Below are 22,081 nucleotides of genomic sequence, written 5' to 3' on the forward strand. Positions count from 1 at the left end.
AGGCCTACATGCTGCTCAGAGAGCGATCAGTTATGGGGTTGAAGCAAGTAGCTCAGGCTTTCCTTCAAGTGGGGCTTGAAAAGCTCCAAGGATGGACATGGCACAAGCTCTGTGGGACATCTGCTCCACTGCTTGACTGTCTTCATGGGGAAGGACATTGTCTTCCCTTGCTTCAGCTGATGCCCATTGGCCCTCACAGTCCCATCAAGCACAACAGGCAAGAACCTGGCTGCCTTTTCCTGCTGATATGGCCCAAGAAGATATGGGAAGGCTGTTATTAGGTGTCCCCAAAGCCCCCTCTTCTCCTGGCTTTGCACCTTTCAAACAAATAAGGCCAATGACATCCTGGGCTGCATTAGGAAGAGCACTGCCCAAGGGTTGGTAGAGGTGATCTTTCCTCTCTACTCAGCCCTGCTACAATTTGTCTTGCTGACTTGCCCTTGATTTCTACTTTACCAACGTCACCCATACTTGACTCAAACGTGCCATCCACATTTTCACCACTCCTGCCTTGTCTTTTTGTTCAAAACAAGTCCAGGAGAGCTCTTGCACTATGTTGGTCAGAGATCTTCTTCCACCTTCCCTTCAACAAAGGCCTTCAAGTAAAGGTCCCTTTCTCTAGTGCTCTAAAGGAGATATCGCTCTCCTTCTTACCTTCATCAGGAGGTTGAGAGAATCTGAGCAGAAGACCTTTGTACATGGAGGAGTTAGTGATGAGTGTCACAGAAAAGCTGAGCAGACCTGTGCTGTGCTCCACGTACCTCTTGGCCTTCAGGCTGGGCTGTGCTGAGTGTGCCCCTGGGTTGCAGAACAAGCCATACTGGAAGAAGAAATCTGCAGGAAGCTGCTGGTGAATGGCCAACTGCACGCCCTTACCTTTGTCTGGGACTGCAGTTACCAACTCCCAAGTGAACATCTCCTCTTAGAACACGAGAAGTGATGACTAGAATGGGTTTCCCTGGCAGAAAACACTTCAAGAGCTGACAGGAGCCTTGTGGGATAACCCTTCTGCAGGCAGGATCTGCACCACTTGCTGCACCACACTCCCAACGCTGGAAACTCCGTGTTCCCGGCCTCGGAAGGGACGGCATACAGCTGACACGATTGTCTCTGTGTGTAGAGAGTCTGCTCTAACCAAGGCCATTTGAAATGACACTTTGTCTCGGAGTCCAGGTGCCTTTCTTACTGCAGCCATAACCAGCTGGGCTGCTGATGGCCCATCCCCCAAGGGAACTGGACACTCCAGGGACCTCAAACTTGCCTTCATGGCCACATGCCTCCAAGTGGCCTATGAGCTTCTCAGAGGTAATGGGTGTCATAATGATAGCCCAGATCATCAGCCTTCTTGTGGCCTCGGTTACTCCTTGGTTAGCGGTTCCTGAATGGGAGAAGGCAGTGACAAAGAGATCCACAGGAATGGAAGAGATGGCCAAGGACCCTGCAGGTGCCATGAAGGCTCTGCAGGAAGAAGTGTGAGAAATAGCCCCTATAGCTTTTCAAAATGGAATGGCATTAGATATGAAGGTGGCGGCTGAAGGCAGAGTCTGTGCTGTTGTTGATACCAGTTGTTGTGTATATGTAGATCAAAGTGGGAGAATTTCTACAGATATATGTGTTAAAAAAAATAAAAGAACACATCCCAATATTGCTCATGAGTTCCAGAAATTTCACGCCTTCTATGAAATTGAAGACATTTGGAATACACTGACATCCTGGTTTCCTGGTTTACAGCTCTGGGTTATGAAGTTCATCTCTAGATGCCTTTCTCCTCTTTCTCTGTGATCACTCCAATCCATTTTACCTATGTAGCTTCTGCTTTAAGGTTCAGAGAGGAAAAGTTGGACTGTCTTTCAGTAGTGTCTGTAATTTTCCCTATGGGCAACTCTTCGGTTGTGGCAATAGACCTCATGGGGATTTGCTTGAACTAACAATTATACAGCTGAGAAATGTATTTTTTATTTATTAATTTCTATCCCACTCCCCCCGCACACACACACACACAATAAGTAATCCCTTTTTTATTCCTGTTTACACCCTGTTCTCTAAAGAAAGCAGGCAATAATTACTGTCAAGAATTTGCTATATTCAGCTGCAGAGTTGGTTGAAGAAGTCTGATGTAAAGTGATGTAAGTCTCATGAGGCTGAGGACAAAAATATTGAGGCTGGAGAGGTGAGGAGCAAGGCTGTCCACACAGTGTTTAGCTCCAGGGACTGATTTTCCTACCTGTCCGCACCTCCTCAGGAGACACTCTGCAATTGGGAAAGCCTTCTATCATTTCTCCAAAGTGCTCATTACCTGCCTTTCCCTTTCACTGTACGGCTGAAACTTATCTCATTAAGTGTACTAGCCAAACTTGAAGACCAGATGTCCCTGATGGAGGAGACTGGGCTTGTCAGGGCGTTCTCCCTCGGCATGAGCCCAGGGTGTCTGTGGTGCTGTGGACTTCAGGTGTTCAGAGGAGACTGAAGAAACCTCTCAAGAACACCAAGTCAGGAGCAAAGCCCACAGCCCCTGGAAGCGTTAATGGGCCCCGCTGAGGGCCATGGCTGAGAAAGCCTCCCCATGGCCTTGTTAGAGCCCATCCTTGGAGGCTGTGAGTGCAGGTAGGCAAAGGCGCTGTGCAGGCAGCTCTGCTGCTGAGCAAAGCCTTGGCTTGCTTGATGAAGCAGAAAGGCCAAGCCGTGACCTGCAGCCTGTGGGGAGGTCGGTGCTGTCCCTCACACAGAGCTCAGGGCTCTTCCTGGGGACCATGGAAGGTGGGCATCCAATGCCGAATGGGATTGCTGTGGGAGATGGTGTCGAAGGCTTTCCTAATATCCAGGTAGACAGCATCCACATTTTTTCCCTCACCCACTAGACAGGTCACCTTGTCACAGCAGGAGATCAGATTCATCAACCAGGACCCGCCTTTCATAAACCCATCATGGCTGGTCCTGACATCCTGGTTTTCCTGTGCCTCCTGTGTGATGGTGCTCAGGATGATCTGCTACACAACGTTCCCTGGCGCTAAGATCAGGTTGACAGGCCTGTAGTTACCCAGATCCTCCTTCTTACACTTCTTGTAGGTAGGCACCACTCTGAAAAACCTTCAGTGTTCTTGGACCTCTCAGTTAGACAGGACTTTTGATAGTCGTCGCTGTGGTGAAACAGTTGAGGAAAAAAGCAATGATTTTCACAGTATTCCTGTATCATGAGATTTCCATAGCCAAGGACACTTTCCAAAGCACTTTGTCCTTCCTGGATATAAGGTTCACCTGCACCACAGGTCTTCTGTGGCTGCAGAGAATTCACTGGTAGCAATGCCCTCTGCTGCCAGCACTGCACAGTCCAGCCCTGCATGTCTCTGGTCCCAAGAACAGCATGGATTGCTCTCCTTAAGCGCATCTCATTTCACCTTTACAGTGCCAACTGCCAACCACCCCAACATGATCTGCAGGAAAACTTCTGCTTGTGTGTGACCTTGGGTACCTGTAGAGGTATTTTTAAAGTACCGAGAAGACATGTTACCGTTGTCCGGGTTAGACAACCCAGGCCTGTTAGTTGAAGCTGCAGAGCAACTTTAAATTGTCCCGGGAACAAGCAGTGTGAGAAAGAAAACAAGCTATGCACAGACAAGAAGCCAGGTGCAGAAGTCCTGGGAACCGCGAAATCAGCACGCTCTCATCGGCACACTCTGATCAGGCGCCTGCAGCATGCCCACCGATCAGTGACACAGACACCCACGTGGCCAGAGACTTTTATCCAATCACCTGTGTGTAAAGTCGGGTGGGCGGTCGGTTTAAGTTATAAATATGACCTGTTTATTTAATAAACTGAGCACGACATGTAGCCATATTGATGTGATTGTCGTGACTTGGCCGACTCTCCACGGGGGACCCTCTTTGTCTTCCCACTGAAAAAACACCCCAGTTACTTGTAATATTATTTAAATGCAGTCATTTTAGTACTGGGGAACACTGCAACAGACTGACAGCATGATAGTCTTAACAGTCCTATCTTGTAGAAATCTTTCTAATTTCTCAGAATGTATTTGGCAGTATTTCTTAGTGTAATAATATCATCTTCAACCTCAGCTTTTAAAAAGGTTTTGGGAAAAAAAAAAAAACCCAAACCTGCAACAAAAATAGAAAATTCCAACATATTTTATGGCAACGGTTTTAAATTAAACTGTTTCAGAATTAAAAATCCATTAATAGTGGAACAAAACCTCCCAGCATAAAGACATCTATCTAGGGATTCAATTACTGAAACTGCTTGCAATCAACTTACTTCAGTGGAATATCCTTTTTTCAAGCTTACAAGAAAAAAAAAAATTGAAATAAATCAGAGAAGTCAACACCAAAGTTTCTCTACGTCACAAAGCAATAAGGCAAGTTAATATGGTATTAACACATGAAACAGAAGTTAACTACGCTTTTCAAAGATCACTTAAAACAGAACTGAGAAAAATGGGCTGATGATATGTTCTTAGGCTTATGTTCTAAAATTGTCATGTTCCATAGTTTCAGATGAGTCAGCTGAGTAGAAAAGTTGGTTGTCTGGTACTATGCTCGTGCTTCCAGACCTAATCCCATCCATAATTAAAAATAGAGATTATTTGCCAAAATTTGTCAAATCTGAAAACAGTTTTGAGTTTCGTCTTATCTGACTTATTAGCAAAAGCATCTAGGTCCTTCTTTCCTTCCTAATTAAGATGACATGGATAGAAATATTCAATGTTCACTTATGTTGATTCAGAACAAATTAAAATGTAGTAGTATGAGACTCTGCCTTAGCTGTGTTGCAAGAGGTCTGGAGCTCAAAGATTTGTACTGCTATACATCAATAAGAAAATAATATCCATCCTTCTGCACTAGCTGATTATTTCTTTAACTAGAAAAAAAAAATGTAAGAAAAATCACTTTTCTTCCAAAATGTTAATTCTCTAGGGAATGTTTTTCAACTGTTCTTTGTTACCTTCCTAACAAAACTGAAACTAATTACAGCAACACTTCTTACCACTCACAGATCTAACATGCATATAATCATGGTAAGAACAGTTATTTTCCAGCTTTATAGTATATATGTACATTCCTCTTATGCATTTAGAGGTGGACTTTTTCAGCCCAGGAAGGGTGACTGTATGTAGCGTGTCTGGCCTTCTGCAAATTACAGGCTTGATAATGTAAACTGGTCACTCCCTCGACTAACTGGTAGCTGAACAAAAGCACACATCGATTTAAATTTTCCAGGTGATGAAAAATCCTCCACTTAACCTGGTAAAACCTTCCAGGGATTAAGTGCTGCCTTTACTAACAGTAGTATGTCCTTGGATGGTAGTCAGGGTCAGCACACTGCATGGAAATGCAGCTGTCCTTGCCCTGACATACAGTAGACAAGCTAACAATAACGTTTTGTTCAGCTCTGCAGAATCAGTTTGCAAAATGTGTAATTTAGATCGTTCAGTTGGTAGGGGTTTTTACTATATATATATGAATAAGCAAGGGAAACATAGAAAACTAGGAGGTTATTACAAAAGGTGGGAATGGAGATTAAGCACTGGCAGGAGAAGAGGATTATGAATTTCTGGCAAAGGCCCACCTTCTCGTGTGTAAAATAGGCACATCTCTGGTGTCCCGCAGCAGGGAAGGAGGAAGAAAGCTAGCTGCAGAGAAAGGCACAGCTGTGAGAGAGGCAGACACCAGGGAGTAACTGCCATGGTACATGGCAAACAGGGGCGTGCGGGCTAACAGCAATTTGAGTTCACATGGGTGAAAAAGAAGGAAAGCACTGAGTCCATAACACAAATTAGTAATAAGCTATTTATTCTTGCAGCTCCCATCACCTTTGGCTAATAACAATCTTTGACAGCAAAGTAACGATTAAAGTCCTCAGGACCAAATTTAACCCACTGACCATGAAGTGGCAAATGAATCTGCTCTTGTGGCTGAAGTCAAGAATGGCCAGTGGTACCAAAGGGACCGATGTTTCTGTGCGTTAGTTCTAGGGAATCATGCTCTGCATTTCAGTGATGGACTACGTATTGCTGGCTCTGCCCTGATTTACGGATGATACACTAAAAACCTCACCTGTCCCACCATCAGGTAGTCATGGTCTTCTGGCACTCTCGCTGCACAGGGAGAGAGAAACCCAAATTCATTTCACTGAAGTAATGCAAAAGACAACCTCAGGAATGCCGAGAAGAATTTTTTGTGAAGTGGACATCTTTCTGGATTTTTCAGATTTGCATTCAGTATGCTTTACTTAAGTTTTAGCTGTTTACACTGAGCAACATAATTCTTAATAAATTATTACCGAGGGGGAAAAAAATGCAAAGCCTCTTGGGAAGACGACAGCATGAGGTTACTAGAATCGCAGGCCATTAATTCCTTGGGTAAAGCAACATCCTTCTGTGGTGCTGGATTTAGCTTTGATGACAACATTGACAACATTTCTGCTTCTGGTTTAATTTGAAGTGTGAAACTCTGTTAGCAACCCCACCCAAACATCATTTTCCTCACTTCAGCTATGCGGAAGAGCAGAGGGATATTACTTTCAGTTTAAAAAATAGGAACAGTTTCCCATCAGTTTATTCAATTTTGCCCCCTTTCTGGAACTTACTGCGCTTTTGCTTGCCTTGGCGGTTAGGGGCTGTGCTGTAAACCAAAGCAATAAGGACGACTTTAGTTAAAGAAGAGGTTTGGGTTTGTACCTTCTTGTTAAGAAATCTTACGACAACTCCAAGATAATGTATTTGAGGTCACGAAACACACAGGTGCTCAGTCTTCTCACGACGGTCTTGCTTTGAGGGCAGCCAAGACAGAGGAATGTCATTTCCTTCCGCCAGTGCTGGTGACCTGTGGGCAAGATGCAAGCAGAGAGAGATCACCGCACTCTTCCTTCCCCGGCTCCCTGCTCTTCTTTGCCTGTTGGTTCATAGCAGATTCCTGTTCTGCAGCGGTAAGGATGGTTCTGCTGGTGCCTGCAGTCTGCCTGCAGTCACAGCTGACAGCACAAGGCTGAGGAGAGGGCAGATCTGCACCAGTGCAGCTCAGGCACCGCCTCAGAGCTGTGCCAGCGCACAGTGCAAGCACTCGCAGTGACAAAGGTGCCGCTTAAGAGTTCTGGTCTTTGTGAATATAGCTAATCTTGTTCATTTTATTCTTTCCTTTCTTTTTTCTTCACACACACGCACACCCCCACACCCTCCCTTAGCCAAGTAACATTGTGGTACCCAAAACATCCTGTGGCAATTAGTTCCCCGGTTTCCCTGTGATTAAGTACCTGATTTGATTTCTCCTATTTGAAAACCTCCATTAGCCGTGCTTGCCTCCTTTACACTAACTACAACTTCACTACCTATCTTTTTATACAATAACCGCCCCTCTGAAGATTCCTTCTTCAGCATTTCCTTCCGCTGAAGCTAGTTCTTATCCTCGCTGCTGATTTTCTCTGCCCCATTTTAACCCCACCTGATCTGTTCTGGTGTGGGGATCAGAACTGCACAGGTCTGGGGGGTTTTAGGGCAAATGTGACACAATTCCCGATTTGTTCCGCGTTCCTCTGCGCTCCTGATAAATTTGCTTTTCCTTTTGTGAACTGCCAGCGGCTTTTAAGCCGACACTTTGCAACACCTGCTCTGCCGGCAGCATTCCTCCCGGCGGGGTAAGCACCAGCCCCGTGCACCCCCGGCACATGGAGCAGCTCCCCAGCCCCCCGCTGCCCGCGTCCACCTCTGTCCCCCCCGTCCCGTCTGTCCCCGCCGCCCGCACCCCGTGGCAGCCGCGGCAGCCCGGGCAGGTCCGGCTGCTCAGCAGAACCCGCCCCCGCCCCGCCCTTCCCGAGATCGCCCCTCCCTGGGATTGATGTGTCACGTGGCCCTGCGGTCCCGCCCCTTTTCCCGCGCGCGGTCCTGGGGCGGCGGGCAGCCATGGCGGGGCGCGGGGCTGCGGAACGCGTGCTCCCCGCTCTGCGCCACCTGCAGCCGCTTTCCACGGCCCGGCGCCCACCCGCACCGTGGTTCAAGGACCTCCAGGCTGCCGCCGGGACGGCTGCGGGCTGGCGGCGGGGCCGCCCCGAGCGGCAACTTTCAGCCCCGGGCCTCAGCCGCCCGGTCGCTCACGGAAGCTACAGGAGATGCTGGTGGCGGCGGAGCTGAAGAGCCGGCGGGGTGAGGGGACCGGCGGGGCGGAGGGGCTGGCTGAGGGACATGGTGGGGGTTGAGGGACATGGCCCGGCTGAGGGGACTTGGGGAGCCGAATGGACGGGGGGGAGTGAGGGGGGTGGCGGGGCTGAGGGGGGGCTGAGGGGAATGGTGGGGCTGAGGGCGCCGGGCGAGCTGAGGGGGGCGGCAGGGCTGAGGGCGCCGGGCGAGCTGAGGGGGGCGGCGGGGCTGAGGGCGCCGGCGAGCTGAGGGGGGGCCGGGCTGCGGCCGTGCCGTGCCGGGGGACCGGGGCGCTGAGCGGACCAGCGGCGGGGCTGAGGGCCGGGGGCCGCGCGCGGCGGGCAGCGCCTGGCAGGCGGGGCACGTGCCGTTCGGCGCGTGGCGGGGGAAGCGGAGGAGCGCGGGCGGCGGTTGAGCCCGGCGTTGGTGCCACCTACCGACACGGACGCGTCGCAGCAGCCCGTCCCCGTCAGTGCCGACACCTTCCCCGCCAGACTGTGGCGGCTGGTCAGCAGCCCGCGCTGCCGCTCCGTTCGCTGGGTGCCTCCGGCCAGGGGCTGCTCATCAACCAGCCGCTCTTTGAGTGCGAGCTGCTGGGCGCCGGGCCGGCCGTCGCCGCGCAGCCGGGTGGCCGTGGGGCAGCGGCAGCCGCCGGTTTCTTCAAGACCAAGAACTTCAGCAGCTTCATCTGACAGCTCAATCTCTATGGTTCTGCAAGGTGGGGATGTTGCCGGGGAGCAGTGTGGTGGGGGGCCGGGGGCCCAGAGGGTGGGCAAGGCAACGGTGGCAACTGCACCGGGTCCTCTGCATCACTTCCTGCAGCCCCCACTTCTGCCGTGACTGCCACGACCTCCTCGTCCACCTGAAGCGCCTGACGAAAGGCAACAAGGCGAAGATGGCAGCGGGCCTGGCTGTGACCAGCCGCCCACCCAACCGCTTCCAGCGCTTGCTTGGCATGCCACTGGCCGGGCAACCGCTGCTTCCGCCCTCGACGCTCAGCCATGCCAACAGGCCTGGTGAGTCGGAGTGGGCCATGTGGGGCCTTGGTGGGTTTTTGAGAAGCTCTGGGTGGCATGAGTTTTGAAAATCAGCACTCCCCTGAGGGAGAAGGGTTACCTGTCCTTGCCGGTGGCATCTCAGTTCACCTGGCGTAGGGAAGCTGTTGTTGTTTATGCAGGTAGATCTGCTGCCAGTAAGCATGAGTAGCATGGTTCACATGTATTTCAGGCTGCCTGTAGACTATAGTACAGTCTCCATTGCGTGCTACACTAAGAACACCCTTGCCCGATCTGTGTGGAGCTGGCACAGCTCTACCAGATGAACGTTACTGCTTCTTGCCCGTCGGTAAGGATGCCCATCAGTAGGGGTGCTTAATAAGCTGTCATTAAATGTGTGCGAAACAGTGAGTCACGTGAAGTGATAACTACAGCACCCTGTTAGTTTTGTGCAAAGGAGGCAAGACCTGGTAGTAAGATTTTTGTCAGTTGTCTCCTGAAAAAGAATTCACAAGCTACGCAGTTTTTAAAACGGATTGCACGAGTAGGTGAGAGCTAATTAGAAAATAATACTGCTGAAAAGCCCTAGAACGTGTTTTCTTTCTTTCTAACGCTCTTTGGGAGGATCTGAGTTTTCCCAAGACAAGTCTGAGCCCTCAGGATTATTCCACACGTTTTGTGTCGGCCCGAAAGCTTTGTAGCTGGCGCTGTGTAAGGAAGATGTGAATATCTTGCTTTGCAGTGCTCTTGGGCTGCTCTAACTGTGGGCTGCTGCCAGAAGAGCACTCCTGCTTCCCATTCCCTTGGTGGCGTGTTAACTGTCATTTTCCTTGCAGCTGATACAGCAACGTGTTGGTTCAGCGCAGTGATCGGAGAAGACTTTAACAGCCTTTTTGTGGCTGGCTCTTGGAGCCGGGTGATGCACCCCATGGGTGCAGAGCTGTAAGGCGCGGTGTAGGAGGAGGGGCAGGACTGTGCGACCAGGAGAAGGGGAGAAGCAGTTGACGGTACTGCTCTCTGCAGCACCGGTTGGCATTTAGAGCAGAGTAGGGTATCCCCATACTCTTGGTTACTGTGTCAGGGTAGGAACTGTCATCTAATTCAAGTGGTGTTTTCCGTGATGTGTGTGGAACTGCACGTGCGATACCAAGAAAACAAAATGAAGCATCGGAGAAGGGATGGAACTTATTTCGGTAGGGAGGCTAGGAAGCATTCAAATTAATGATTTGATGTGAACGTTGTTAACGCTAAGATGAGTCATTGCAGACTTCAATGACAGGTGGTTTGTCTGATGTAATGCAGACCACTGGTAAAGGAAATTATTAGAAAGAGACGACTTGTTCATTTTTTGTCCTGTTTTGATGGCTGCAGTTTCAGAGTTTTTGCTCTAGGAGTCTCATTTTCTAGAAAGACAGAACAAGGAAAACATTGGGGTTTCTATGCAGTCAAGTTCTGACAGGCTGACAATGCGCTGTTGCGCTCTGTACTGACTATTTAGGGACACGTCTTTGCTGTAAATGTGAGGTAATTTGATAGATAAGAGATACTTTTGTTTGCAAAGCGTCGGTCTGTTCCCAATGTCTTGCAGCATGTAACGCTGTGTTAAACATTCAGGAGCAATTCCTGTACAGCAACGGGAGGTTGGTAACTTGGCATCCTGTGGTGTCTTGTGTATGTGTTAGAACTAGATAATCTTCATGTCCCTATCCAAAGGTGAAATATAAACGAAAGGATTTTCATACCCCTGTTCCTTCTCTGTTTATAAATGGTGAAAGTACTGAACAGGAAATAAACAGTCCTATACGTTAAGTCTTAGCAAATCTTCAGGGTCAGCTGGTATTTATTTAGTGATTCTTAATGGTTAAATGTGAACTTGCAGAATAATGACTGTATGTTAGTGATTTCTTGAATTAGCTTCCATCAGAGGAGTGCCAGAGGTAAATGTGAGGCTATTTTTTAAAAAAAAGTCCTTTTGAGTGAGAATTGGAAACTACAGGTCTGAGAAAGCCTGGCTTCTAGATCAACCCTGTTGATGTGAACCATCCTGAAACTTGTAATTCTCCTGGCTAAATGCAATCCTGCAGGGGAGTCACAAATGCAGTAGTTCTTAGAGAAATCAATGAGCACAGGCGTTCGGGGTGTTACTGTCAGTGTTTCAAGAAAGCCACCAAAACAGAAATTGAGCTGTCGTGGTATAAAAGCAAATACCATGTCATGAAACAGTAACTGTCTGAGAGAGGAAACTGTAAAATAATAGAGAAGAATAAAAGGACTATCTAGGAAATAACAAAATGGCAAAGTCTGGGATATTTTAGTCTGCACCGAACTAGTTGAGCTGACTGAGAAAAAATTGGCTTTGAGTTTTTTTTCTTGACCAAATAAATGACTTGTCATAACGTACTTGCAAAGTCCTTTGGAGGATTTTGACATTGCCCTTCCCTTAGCTGTTTGTGAGCTGTCAGTAGTGGAGTTTGGTGAAATCTTGCTTTATGATGTCCCTTTTTAAAAATGTATTGTCTGATGTAACACACAGTACTTTCAAAATTGCTTTTGTTTGGTTTAGTAAGTTACTACACTTTCCGATGTATGGCACATTTCTAAATATGGGTAACTCCTTACTGCCAGTTTAAGGAGATGGAATGCTACGCAGACACCTGTGTTGGCGCTTCACTCGTGTGCCACACAGCAGTTACTGCATGCTCGGGTCTAAGAGTACAGTCTCCTTTCTGGGTTAAGTATGCTGGAGCAAAGGTGGTCTTCCCAAATAATGTTGCAGAGCCTTGGCTCCTCATATTGCCTTTCTTTGCCTGTGAAAACTCCTTTCCTTAACACTTGTTTCACTTTAATTTGTACCCACTGCAGGACTGCTGACTGTAGGGCAGTTTCATCAACTTTACGGTCAAGGTGTTTTCTCTCCTTACTCCTACACGGCAACGTCGTGCCGAGCCCCCAGCACTTCACCAGCACAAAGATTAGATCCGACTGCAGTCCCTTCCACTTGGATCCAGCAGGGACCACTTGGGTTGCTGCCAGGGCAAGGGGCTTGCCCAGCTTTTCCAGATAAAGGGGCTGCCTTTCCGGTACTCCAGACGCTTCCAACGGGAGCCACGTACACACTCCAGCCTGTGGCTTCTCTTCCGCCACTTCAGCGAGGGACTCAAAGCGTTGCCGCATCCATTGCAAATTGTAGCAGCTCTGCATCTTCAGTGCCGTACTCACAAGCCTGCTATCCAACAGGTATGGAAAAAAATTTCTGCATTTGCTTTTCAAAAACAGATTTTAAAGTGAGACTTTCAAATATTTTTCTATAATACTCTGCCATGTGTATATCTCAAGTGAGAATTAGAAAGTGTCCAGTCTAAAAGGAAGATGGACCTTTAAAGCAAAAGGAGTTTCTGTTTGCTATTCGTGTCCTTCCTCCAGATATTGTTTGTCCCTTTGTGATTTTCTGGATAGCCTTTCTGTTGAGGTGAAAGGGTGAGGAGAAAAACATTTGTCCAAAATGTCGGTGTGAGGCTAACTTTCATTTTTGTTTTTTTCAATTAAGTAAAACTTGGACAATGATATTAAAGCACTGAGACCTTGTTAAGAAGTAGTATCCTAGGCCTTGGTCTCATGTTTTTCCAGGTTAAGGTTTTAAACCTTAAAGGTCAGTCAAACGTACTGTGTAGAACAGGGGTCCTCAAACTTTCTAAACAGGGGCCGGCACGCGGGTTAGGTGGCAGGAAGTCATCTGCGGCTGCTTGGTTTCCCCCTCCAACCCCCGGCAGGGTGGTGGTGGTGTGGGGGTTCTGTAAATACGGGGGGGGGGGGTCGGATTGAGGACCCTGGGGGGCCATATCTGGCCCACGGGTCGTAGTTTTGAGGACTCCTGGTGTAGAATATTTCATTCTGCTCGTACTATTTTTGTATCCAAATTTTTTTTCTTGCTTAGCTTCTTTATGTTGTATTTTTTTATGCACTGAAGACTAGAAAGTACAAAAGTCTTGGCTCCTTTCTTTTTTCGAAATTATTTCTGCCACAATTGTCAGTCTCACTTAATCACTCGATTACAAAATAAATCAGTCTCACTGAAGTGTTTTTATTCTTCAGAAGAGGAGTTGAAGCAAATTACTGTTCTTTTCCTTGCCCTTACCTTGAATTGGAAAAATCACATGATGGGTTGTTTTCTGGGGAGTGGTGGTCTATTTGTTGTTGTTTTGTGGTGGTTTTGTTCGATTTCCCTAAAACTTCTGAAATTCAGAACAGTGACCCTTTCCTTGAACAAACTAAAGCTCAGGTATTATTCTTTCCTTCTGCCTGCTCCTCCTTTGGCAGCCGCACCTTCACAAAGACAGCTATCTATCCCTGTTTAGAAATCCTACACAGTGAAATCATTACGTCTTTTGTGCATCTCTGCTGAGAACATTTCAGACAATAATCACTAGTTTCCATAAGATCATTTTTGTCAAGGAAGGGTTCTGAGGAGCTGGGCATTTCTTGTAGACACACTTATATGTTTAAGAGACAGGCAATTTCTGCCACGTGCTCCTTGCCTTGTGCCCCTTATGCAAAGATTACTGTGGTGGCCAAAGGTGTGGAGCCTGCCTTACCAGCTGCTAACTATTAAGTCTTCTGCCAGGAGCAGGTGTCCTGAGAATCACAGAATGGTTTGGGTTGGAAGGGACCTTAAAGATCAGCAAGTTCCCACCCCCCTGCCGTGGGCAGGGACACCTTCTATTAGTCCAGGTAGCTCCAAGCCTCATCCAGAATACTTGCTTCATTAAGGTGGGAGGTGGTCCCCGCTTTGTGTTTCTATTGGTTACAGAGCATAGGCTGAAACTCATCATGATGAGTTGTAGTTGTCTCTATCTCAGCTAAGGCCCCAGCCCTCTTCCGTAGTCAAGGGAAGGAAAGGGGCGTCTCGGGTGCGATTCACGTTGCTCGGTTTAGAGTTTGTCTTGGGGTAAGATTACTGGTGTCCTGGAAGTGCCTGTTTTGAAGTACTGCCTGTAGGGGAGCTGAGGGAGACCAGCGTAGATTTAGACATGAATATGTAGATCTCTCTCACTGGATGACGCTCGTTGCTTTAAGTTTAAAGGATAACTTGGCTATGTTGCTCAGGTAGAATCTTCTGGGGTGGGAGGTGGGTGTGAGAATGCGGTGAAAACATAGCAAACTTTGCAAGGTGTAATCAAAACTAAAATACAGAAACTTAGGGAATCTGAGGCATTTGAAAACTCCAGTGGATTAATTAGCGTTGCTGAGAGTGTAAGTGACATTTCACTGGAGTATGATAAATCTTTTAATTTTCACTGTCACTTAGGACTGTCTGAGTGGTTTTACTTCTGTGCCTGTGTATCTCTTAATCTCTCCGTTATCCTTTCTTCTGTATATTATAACATACAGCATGCTGAAAGCGTGTTTCTTCATATGTCCACATGAAAAAAGTCTGGTTTCCTTCATCACGAGAGCATAGCAGCAAGATTAGTTTGTTTGGAAAGTGATAGTTAACCTTAAGATACGTATTTAATAAGTGAGAGAACTGAAGAATGTATGTTCAATCTTATTCTTGACTCTTTTCATTTCACTTTTGAAGTCCCATTAAATGAAATCAAAGTAGAACTTTCTGAAAAGATTTCTTTTTATGTGTATTCAAACTTGTTTGTTAACTTCCGTGACAAAAAGATTTCCCTGGTTTTTCATTAGGATTCTTATTGAAAAGTCAGTAAAATAAAATATGCTTGTCTAAGTCTTTTTTTCCCCACTAGCCTTAGACCATAATTATTGTAAGGATTTAGTTCTGTTTACTTTCGGCTATCTGCCAGTAGTAGAATCGGGTGAAAGAAATGCGTTGAAGCTTCATTATCTGAGAGTGTCTAATAATGAAAAATCAGTCATGGAGACCATGTGAGACATTATTAGTTATTGGTGCCACCTGACAGTGCAAGTCCAGTCGCACCTTTTGCATACGTCTGTGCCTGTAGGGTTCATTTACGTATGAAAACCTTTGTGGTGAGTGGTAGTTCAGGAGTAGTCATGATATTCTTTGGAATGATACACTCTCGGTTAAGATAATTCATTTTCTTTGTAAGTCTTAAAATTCACATGGTCACAAGTGTGTATGTGTGTACGAACACCTAGGCTCAGCTATGTGAATACACTTTCTGTGGTGTATTGTGACAAGAAACTCAAGCAGCCAAATCAAAGAGGTGATATTAAGACACAAAAGACTGATTATGAAGTTTCTGCATGTATGTGTGTGTTTTATCAATTTTACAATATATATTTTTAATATATCTATACATATCTTAAAATAAGTTTTTTTAAGATTAAGAATTTCGCTTACTGTGTGATTATTGAAATGTTTAATCAAAGTAAGCAATAGAACTCTGCACACCAGACACAAGTTCTGGCAGTCTGATAGCTGTGTTTTGAATTCTTGCAGCCACACCACAGAGCTGTTCAGCAGCAGCCCACACAGATCCTCTGGCTGGCTGTGCTGGTCCTACTGCTTCAGCGTGCACCCACGACAGCTTTGTCCAGGTGAGCGTAGCCTACTGAAAGGAGGTGAAAGCGAAGGAGACTGTATGAATGAACTGCAGGTTTGTACACTTGTGAAATTAAGGATATAAATTTGAAAATTGATCTGCTTGATAAAGTGAAAGCGGTGTGGTTTACAAATACCTATTTCAAAGAACCACTGAATGTTAAACGGGTAGTTTTGTAATTCAGGTTAGGTTTCAGGCTAGCAGCATAGTGGGTGTCCTCATCAGTGGAGTGTTTTTTTGCTTGACTTCACCAGAATCACTTTTAGTTAATGAGCTTGCATTTGTCTTGGAAGAATGTTCTTGCCTGGACAAAAAGAGATTCTTTAATATTATGAAAATAGTGAGAAGCAGCTCCACTTCTTTGTCCCGGACAGCTTCCTGCAGTCCTGAGTTTCATTTGTTGAACGAGAAAAACTAAGGTGACTTTTTGGAATGGGCCCCACCTCAGAGATCTCTTATTAAAGATAACTCCAGTACTTCCTGTAAATGCGTTATGTAATTCTAGTGGAAACTGCACCTTATTTGGAGGGCCTGGCTTATCAGCTATCGGAAGATCTGAAGGAAGAATGCAAGGGCTTCCTTTTCTATTACAGCATAACGCATATACTTTTTTCCCCCCTCCCAGAGGACAAGCGAAGCAAGTTATGCTTATGTATGTTGAAAAAGGGTTGACCTACCCAAGCTTGATCATCCAGTTTCCTGTCTTGCAAATTTCAACCTTTGTCTTCTATTCATGAGGTTTTTTTAAAAAATAAGCTTATCCAAGATGGGCAGGTTATGGCCTGGATAACACGTTAGTGTAAGGCTATAAATAGCCAACAGCCAGTCATGCCGTCGATATTGTAGTATTTCTTTTTCGCACGGTGCATCTTTGTCCTCTCACTTTGATCGTGAGCTGCTTTTTTCATCCAGGACGTGAGGATCCGTCTGAGCGATGGGAAGTCACAATGAAATAGCTTATCTCGGAAGGCCGAGATCAATGGGATAGTAAACCATTCCAAAGGAGTTGTCAAAGGTGGTGTTGTGGCTAGACTGAAGGATAATATACGGTGTCCAAAGGGTCTAGTAAAAATCAGTTGTTTGGAGAAGCAAGTCCGTGGGCAGTGTGTGGAGTCAGAAGAGCTTTAGGCCACTTGCTAGTGGTTGCTTTGTTTCCTGGAAACCCCCAGCAAAAAGCTGCCGAGCATCTGGGCAGAGGCTGTGGGAAGGCGATCCTCTGCGTGAGAAGGCCAAAGGCGAGCAGTGCCCTGTATCAGTTCCACCAGGTCAGTAACCGGCTGTCTCTGAGCAGGGTAACACAGCTATCGTACCGCGTGGATCAACGGGACTTCTAGAGATTTCTGAGTCTTCGCATAGCATAGGTCATTTCTCCTGGAACGTGGTGACAGGCTGTGCAGGTGGTACAGAAGACAGCAGTTTGGCTGCGGTTCTTGCTGAGCTGTGGGGAATAATCAGTTTGCCTTTTGTGTGTTCTGGGGCATATACTTCCCCAGACTTCTGCTGGGGGATGGGGCAAGCTGCAGTATTGAGCATCCTGCCCTGCTGGTGTATCGATCGTCCATCAGTAACCACTTGCACAAATCCTCAAAAGCGGTAAAATTCATCAGCTCTGGCTGACTAAGCATTTTTACTGTTCTTCACAAAAAATAGAACTATTGCGTGGTATATTTCCTATCGTTCCACTCAATACCTTCCACCAGTTGCAGGAATTCAGTGCAATGCTGTTGAAGCGTGGTTTGCGGGGGCGTTTTAGGCTGTTTGGTCCCGCTGTGTGCTGCTAGATAGGAGTGGCAAAGCCTATACGAAACTGCTGGACCAGTCCCGAAGACAGTGAACCGTATCGGCGCGCTAGTAGTCAGCAAGCTGGTTACCAGCCCCGTTTCTGTTGGATCCAGACGGTGCTTTGTGGTCTCATAAAGAAAAGCTGGCACTCTGGACAAGGAAGCTTAAACCTTGTGCTGTTCTTACTGGGTCTTGCAGAGGAGCATCACTTTTTAAGTTTAGGAGAGATTAAGACAGGTGGAGTTTCTGGGTCTTGGAGGCCAGCTGCTGGGCTTGTACAGTACGCACCTGAGCTGCTGAAAGTGTTAGGTGACCCTGACTGGAACACGGGCAGACCAGGCCGGTAACTAACTGGTTGGTTGGCTGCAGTTTGCTCTCCAGAAAAAGCTACAGAGAATTACTGCGTGGAATGGCAAGGGGACATAGGTGGTTATACCCAGACATGGTGGCTGATGATGGTGTATCTCGCCAGGTTTCTGAAATGGGGGTTTCAGAGGTTTGTATTACACTCTCATCACAGTTGGTTACAAAACAGGGAGCTCGGGTACAACTTCTTACCCATTTTTCATTTGGGTTCTCTTAAGTGGGGTTTGGATTAGTGTGATGAATCAGTATCCTTGGGTAGGAATGAGTCTTTTGAGAGACCTCCTGCTACTCTTCTGCAACAGCAGTGCTGGCAGCTCACAACCGTTAGCTCAATACTTCCCCGCTGCTTTATCATAGATGTGAACTGAGGCTACATGTTGGATTTCAGCGATTATTTTTTTTTTTTCCCCGCCCTCACCTCATTTTGGTTTTGTTTTGGTTTTTTTTATAATAGCAGCCCTGCTGTTTGATTATTGCTATTACCATGGTTATTAAGCTGTCAGTATTTCCTTGTGGAGCTGAAGCAAGAGGTAACAGGAAATGGAGGAAATAAACGTGCAAGAAAAAAGAAGAAAAACTTTCTGACCTTAAAAGCAACTACTTAGGGACTGCTTTTATTTGTAATAAGGGAATGATAATCAGCCATGTTTATTTCAAAAATAAAATCAAGTCTGAACTAATTCCGATTTCCCAAGCCACTCAAGGCCAGATTTGTGTAGTGCTAGCAGTCCCTGAAAGTCCCATGTAACTCTGTTAAACATTCAGGAAGCAATTCCATGCACAGCTTCACTTCACCCACCTTCAGCACTTCCTGGACCATGGTTCAGCCATCCTCTTGAGAGCTCCTGGTCTTCTGCCACATAGTTTCATGCAGCCTAGGCGGTGTGCTCCTTAGATGCTTTTTTGTCCGGCAGGCTTGGAATGCTAAGAAATGGGAACAGCTGATGAGTCAGTGTGTTCCTTCACCTCTCGATTTGCTTTCCCTCTTCCTCCCCAAGCCCACGTCCAGACAAGTCCCTAGCAGTCAAGCTTGAAAAATCTGGTTTCTCTGTACGCCACCTGGCAACCAACGCAGGGTTTTGATGAGCACAGAAGGAAAACGATCCTTTTCCTTGCATGACTGGCTGTAAGCTGCCGCCCAAGGAAGTGTTCTTGGGACAGGGGGCGCTCTGAAAGTCCACCGCAGGCTGCCAGCCTCACGCAAAGTGGGAAGAAGTCACGAGTCGAGAACAGAGCCTGGCAGCAGCCCAAAAGTTATCCCCTCTCCCATCAAATGCTCTTTTGCAGCTTGACAGCTTGACTGTCATGGCAGAAGGAGCCGAAGCCTTCACCCTGGCACAGATACCACCCCACACTATGCAGAAACGCTTCCAGAGAGGCTCTTCCAGGGCATGGAGCCAGGCAGCTTTTAAACGGGCACCCTGCTAAGGAGAACCGGGCAACAGCAGGCTCTCCCACTAAGCTGATCAAAGACCTCCTTGAAGAGAAAACCAACTCACAAATGTCCCATCACCGGCACTGTCAGGTTCAGGGGTGCTGCACCTTTGGATGCAGAAGTCTTTGGATGAAAACCAGAGTTTTCACCCGCACATGAAACCAGCACAAGGACGCTAAGCCCACTGAGTGCACCTCACAGGTTCATGCTAAATGTGAGTCTGTGCACAGGACGGGACCACTCAGGGTGCCCAGGCACACTTTTGCATCACAAAGGGCTAGTGCCTCATGTCCAAGACGCACAGGGGAAAAGAAATAATAGAAGGGGGGAGACGAGGTAGTCCCCGGCGAGGCAAGGAATGGGTTTACAACCAGTGGGGGCTGGCAGAGCAGACCCAGGATCTGACAGCCACCCTCAGGTGAGGGACACATGGCACACCAGCCAGTTGCCACCATCCCAGCAGCAAGCACTTTCTCGCAAGCCCCGAGCACCTGTGTGCATGGCAGCACCTTCTCCCAAGGCCCGGCTACCAACGCACTGCTGCACAGCAGAGGCAGCCCCCAGCATCCACCCCGGCTCCTACTCACTGGCCTCCCTTTGCTGGCAGGCTTTTTGGAGCTGCTCTGGCTGCCTGGTTGTCTCCTCTTTCCCTGCTGCTGCCTGTTCTTGCCCTCAAGCTGCTGGAGGCGGCGTCGCTCTTTCTCAAGAGCCACCAGTCTTCAGCTCCTCTTCTCGATCACGGTGAGATGCCTGTCAAGAGAATGGCAGGCATCTGAGAAGGAGCCGCTCTGTCCGTCTTGCACAGGCCATTTTCTGCTCAGCCACTCCTGTCATCCTGCTACGTGTTGCGCTGCTCCAGCAGTCCCTGCAGCAGCTTACAGCTGCCTGTCCAAAGCTCCAAACACAGATCCCGCCGATGGGTTCGCAACCAGCACAGGCTCCTTCCACCGCTGGGCTTCGTGTGTTTACTGGAACGTGAGGCTCCAGGACTTTGATCGGGGATCACGGGCTCCCTTCAAGAGCAAGCATTACTTGGCCTTTTCTTACCTCTGCCTTTTCTTTGCAGCTGGCAAACTCCTCCTTTGCTCCTGCAGCAACCACTCTCGCAGGCAAGAAACATCAGTCCGTCCTGGCAGTTTGGAGGTACCCTCTAATTTGGCCAGGTCTTCCCAAAGCTTTTTCTGAAAGGTGACACCAAGTTGTGGCTTGCTGTTGCCTGGATGAGCACTCCTGCCCGCGTGTGCTAAGGCATCCACACAGGCCCAGGGCAGCGCTCTGCTCCAGCCACGCAAGGAGGGCAGAAGAGGCCCTCGGGCTCTGCATGCCTGCATGTGACTTTCCTGCCTTCGCCCTGCACTAGCTCAGCCCGCTGCAGAGCCCAGCCCGGCAGCACAGCCCTCACCTCTCCTGCACTGACGGCCTCCCCAAGGTGCCACAAGTAAAGCCCCAGCCCTCGGCACCGTGCCGCTGAGCGGCATCCACAAACACTCCGCTTTGCTCTACCTCCTCTCGCATGAACATCTTCTCTGCCTCCAGCTTGAGTGTGGTCAGATACTGCCTGTAATCATTGAACTCCTTCAGAGTGCAAACCACCTATGGAGAGATGAGGGGAGACATCCCTCAAGAATTTGCCAGCCAGCTACGCAGACTGCCTTCCCCAAAACAGCCCAAACCCAGCAGGAGGGGAGATGCTCCTCTGCTCACCCTCCCCTCCCCTTCCCGGTGGCAGGGCCCCTGACTCTTCCACCACGCCATGGCTGAGCGGTGCTCCTAGCCGCAGCGCCAGGCCTCGCACCGGCTGCCTCAACACTCAGGCAGTGCAAGGCGGCCTGAGGAGAGCCGGAGTGGGACTTGCCAGAGGGATGCTGGCGCTGCTTCTGCTCCCAGGGAAACGAGCCCCACAGCCCTGTGCTCCCCACCAGCAACAGGCAGCTGCAGCAAGCGCTCTGGGAAGCCTGCTTGAGGAAGGCTGCTTTTATCAGCCCCATGTCCAGACTTACTTTGTTGTCACTGGTGATGTAACCCTCTCTCTTCAGCCTCTGCAGGTTGTCCTGGCGCTGGTGGTAGGCCTGCAGGTGCGGGTCATGCAGGCTCTTGTATTCTGTGCTCAGCAGGCGGCAGTACGGATCTCCCAGATTGAAATAACCAGAGGGCTGGTGAAGCTGTAGGAGAGATTTTCCAGAGTGTAAAGGAGGCAGGAGACCACAGCTAAAAGGTGCCAGGCGGTGCTTGTGAAAAGGTAAAGGTCACTTGGAGACCAGCGCTCTGCTCCATCCTTCTGAATGCATGGAGAGCGCCACAGCCAGACTGCGGGGGCCAGGCTGGGCTGGGCTGGGGGAAAGACCTGGACACACTGCAGACAGGGCCCGGGCCACACACTTTCACAGTGCCAGAAACCGGTCCAGAGAACCCACAAGTCCTCCTCTTGATCACCACACCAGGGAGTCAGGAGCTTCCCTCTACTCTCCAGTGCTGCCACATGGAGGGGCTACAGCACTCGCTGTCGAGCAGGTGGCCACAAGGACTTCTTGGAATGGTGGGGACACCATCAAAGAGGAGAGCTTTCTACCCCTTTCTACTTACTTTACCTTTTCCCCCAGCCTGTCCTGTAGAAGACAGGCCTGGAGCTAGGCGACACGGGGATCTTGACCCCAAGTGGGAGGTTCAGCAGCCTAGTAGCTCCTTCTGCCATGGCTGTCTCCTGTTGCCGAGCTAGAAAGAGGGAGACGCGGGCACTGAGGCACTATCTCCGTAAGCCTGCTGCACAGCGCTCGCAAGGTTCTTGGAAGACTCCAACCACGGGGAGCGCCAAGAACAGCCCAGTCAAAA

General features: G+C 48.3%; 1 protein-coding gene across 1 annotated transcript; it reads left to right on the forward strand.

Moving 5' to 3' along the window:
* Positions 1–1,320: 1,320 nt before the first annotated feature.
* LOC121082259 (heat shock factor protein 5-like) lies at positions 1,321–15,804 on the forward strand. Its single transcript, XM_040581610.1, is given in 7 exon segments — positions 1,321–1,444; positions 7,965–8,150; positions 8,536–8,682; positions 8,685–8,832; positions 8,967–9,160; positions 12,002–12,376; positions 15,567–15,804. Coding segments are annotated over 7 exon segments (1,290 nt in total). The 3' UTR covers positions 15,683–15,804.
* Positions 15,805–22,081: the final 6,277 nt, after the last annotated feature.

This window comes from Falco naumanni, unplaced genomic scaffold (genome assembly GCF_017639655.2).
Source record: "Falco naumanni isolate bFalNau1 unplaced genomic scaffold, bFalNau1.pat scaffold_49_arrow_pat_ctg1, whole genome shotgun sequence".
NCBI classification, from domain to species: domain Eukaryota; kingdom Metazoa; phylum Chordata; class Aves; order Falconiformes; family Falconidae; genus Falco; species Falco naumanni.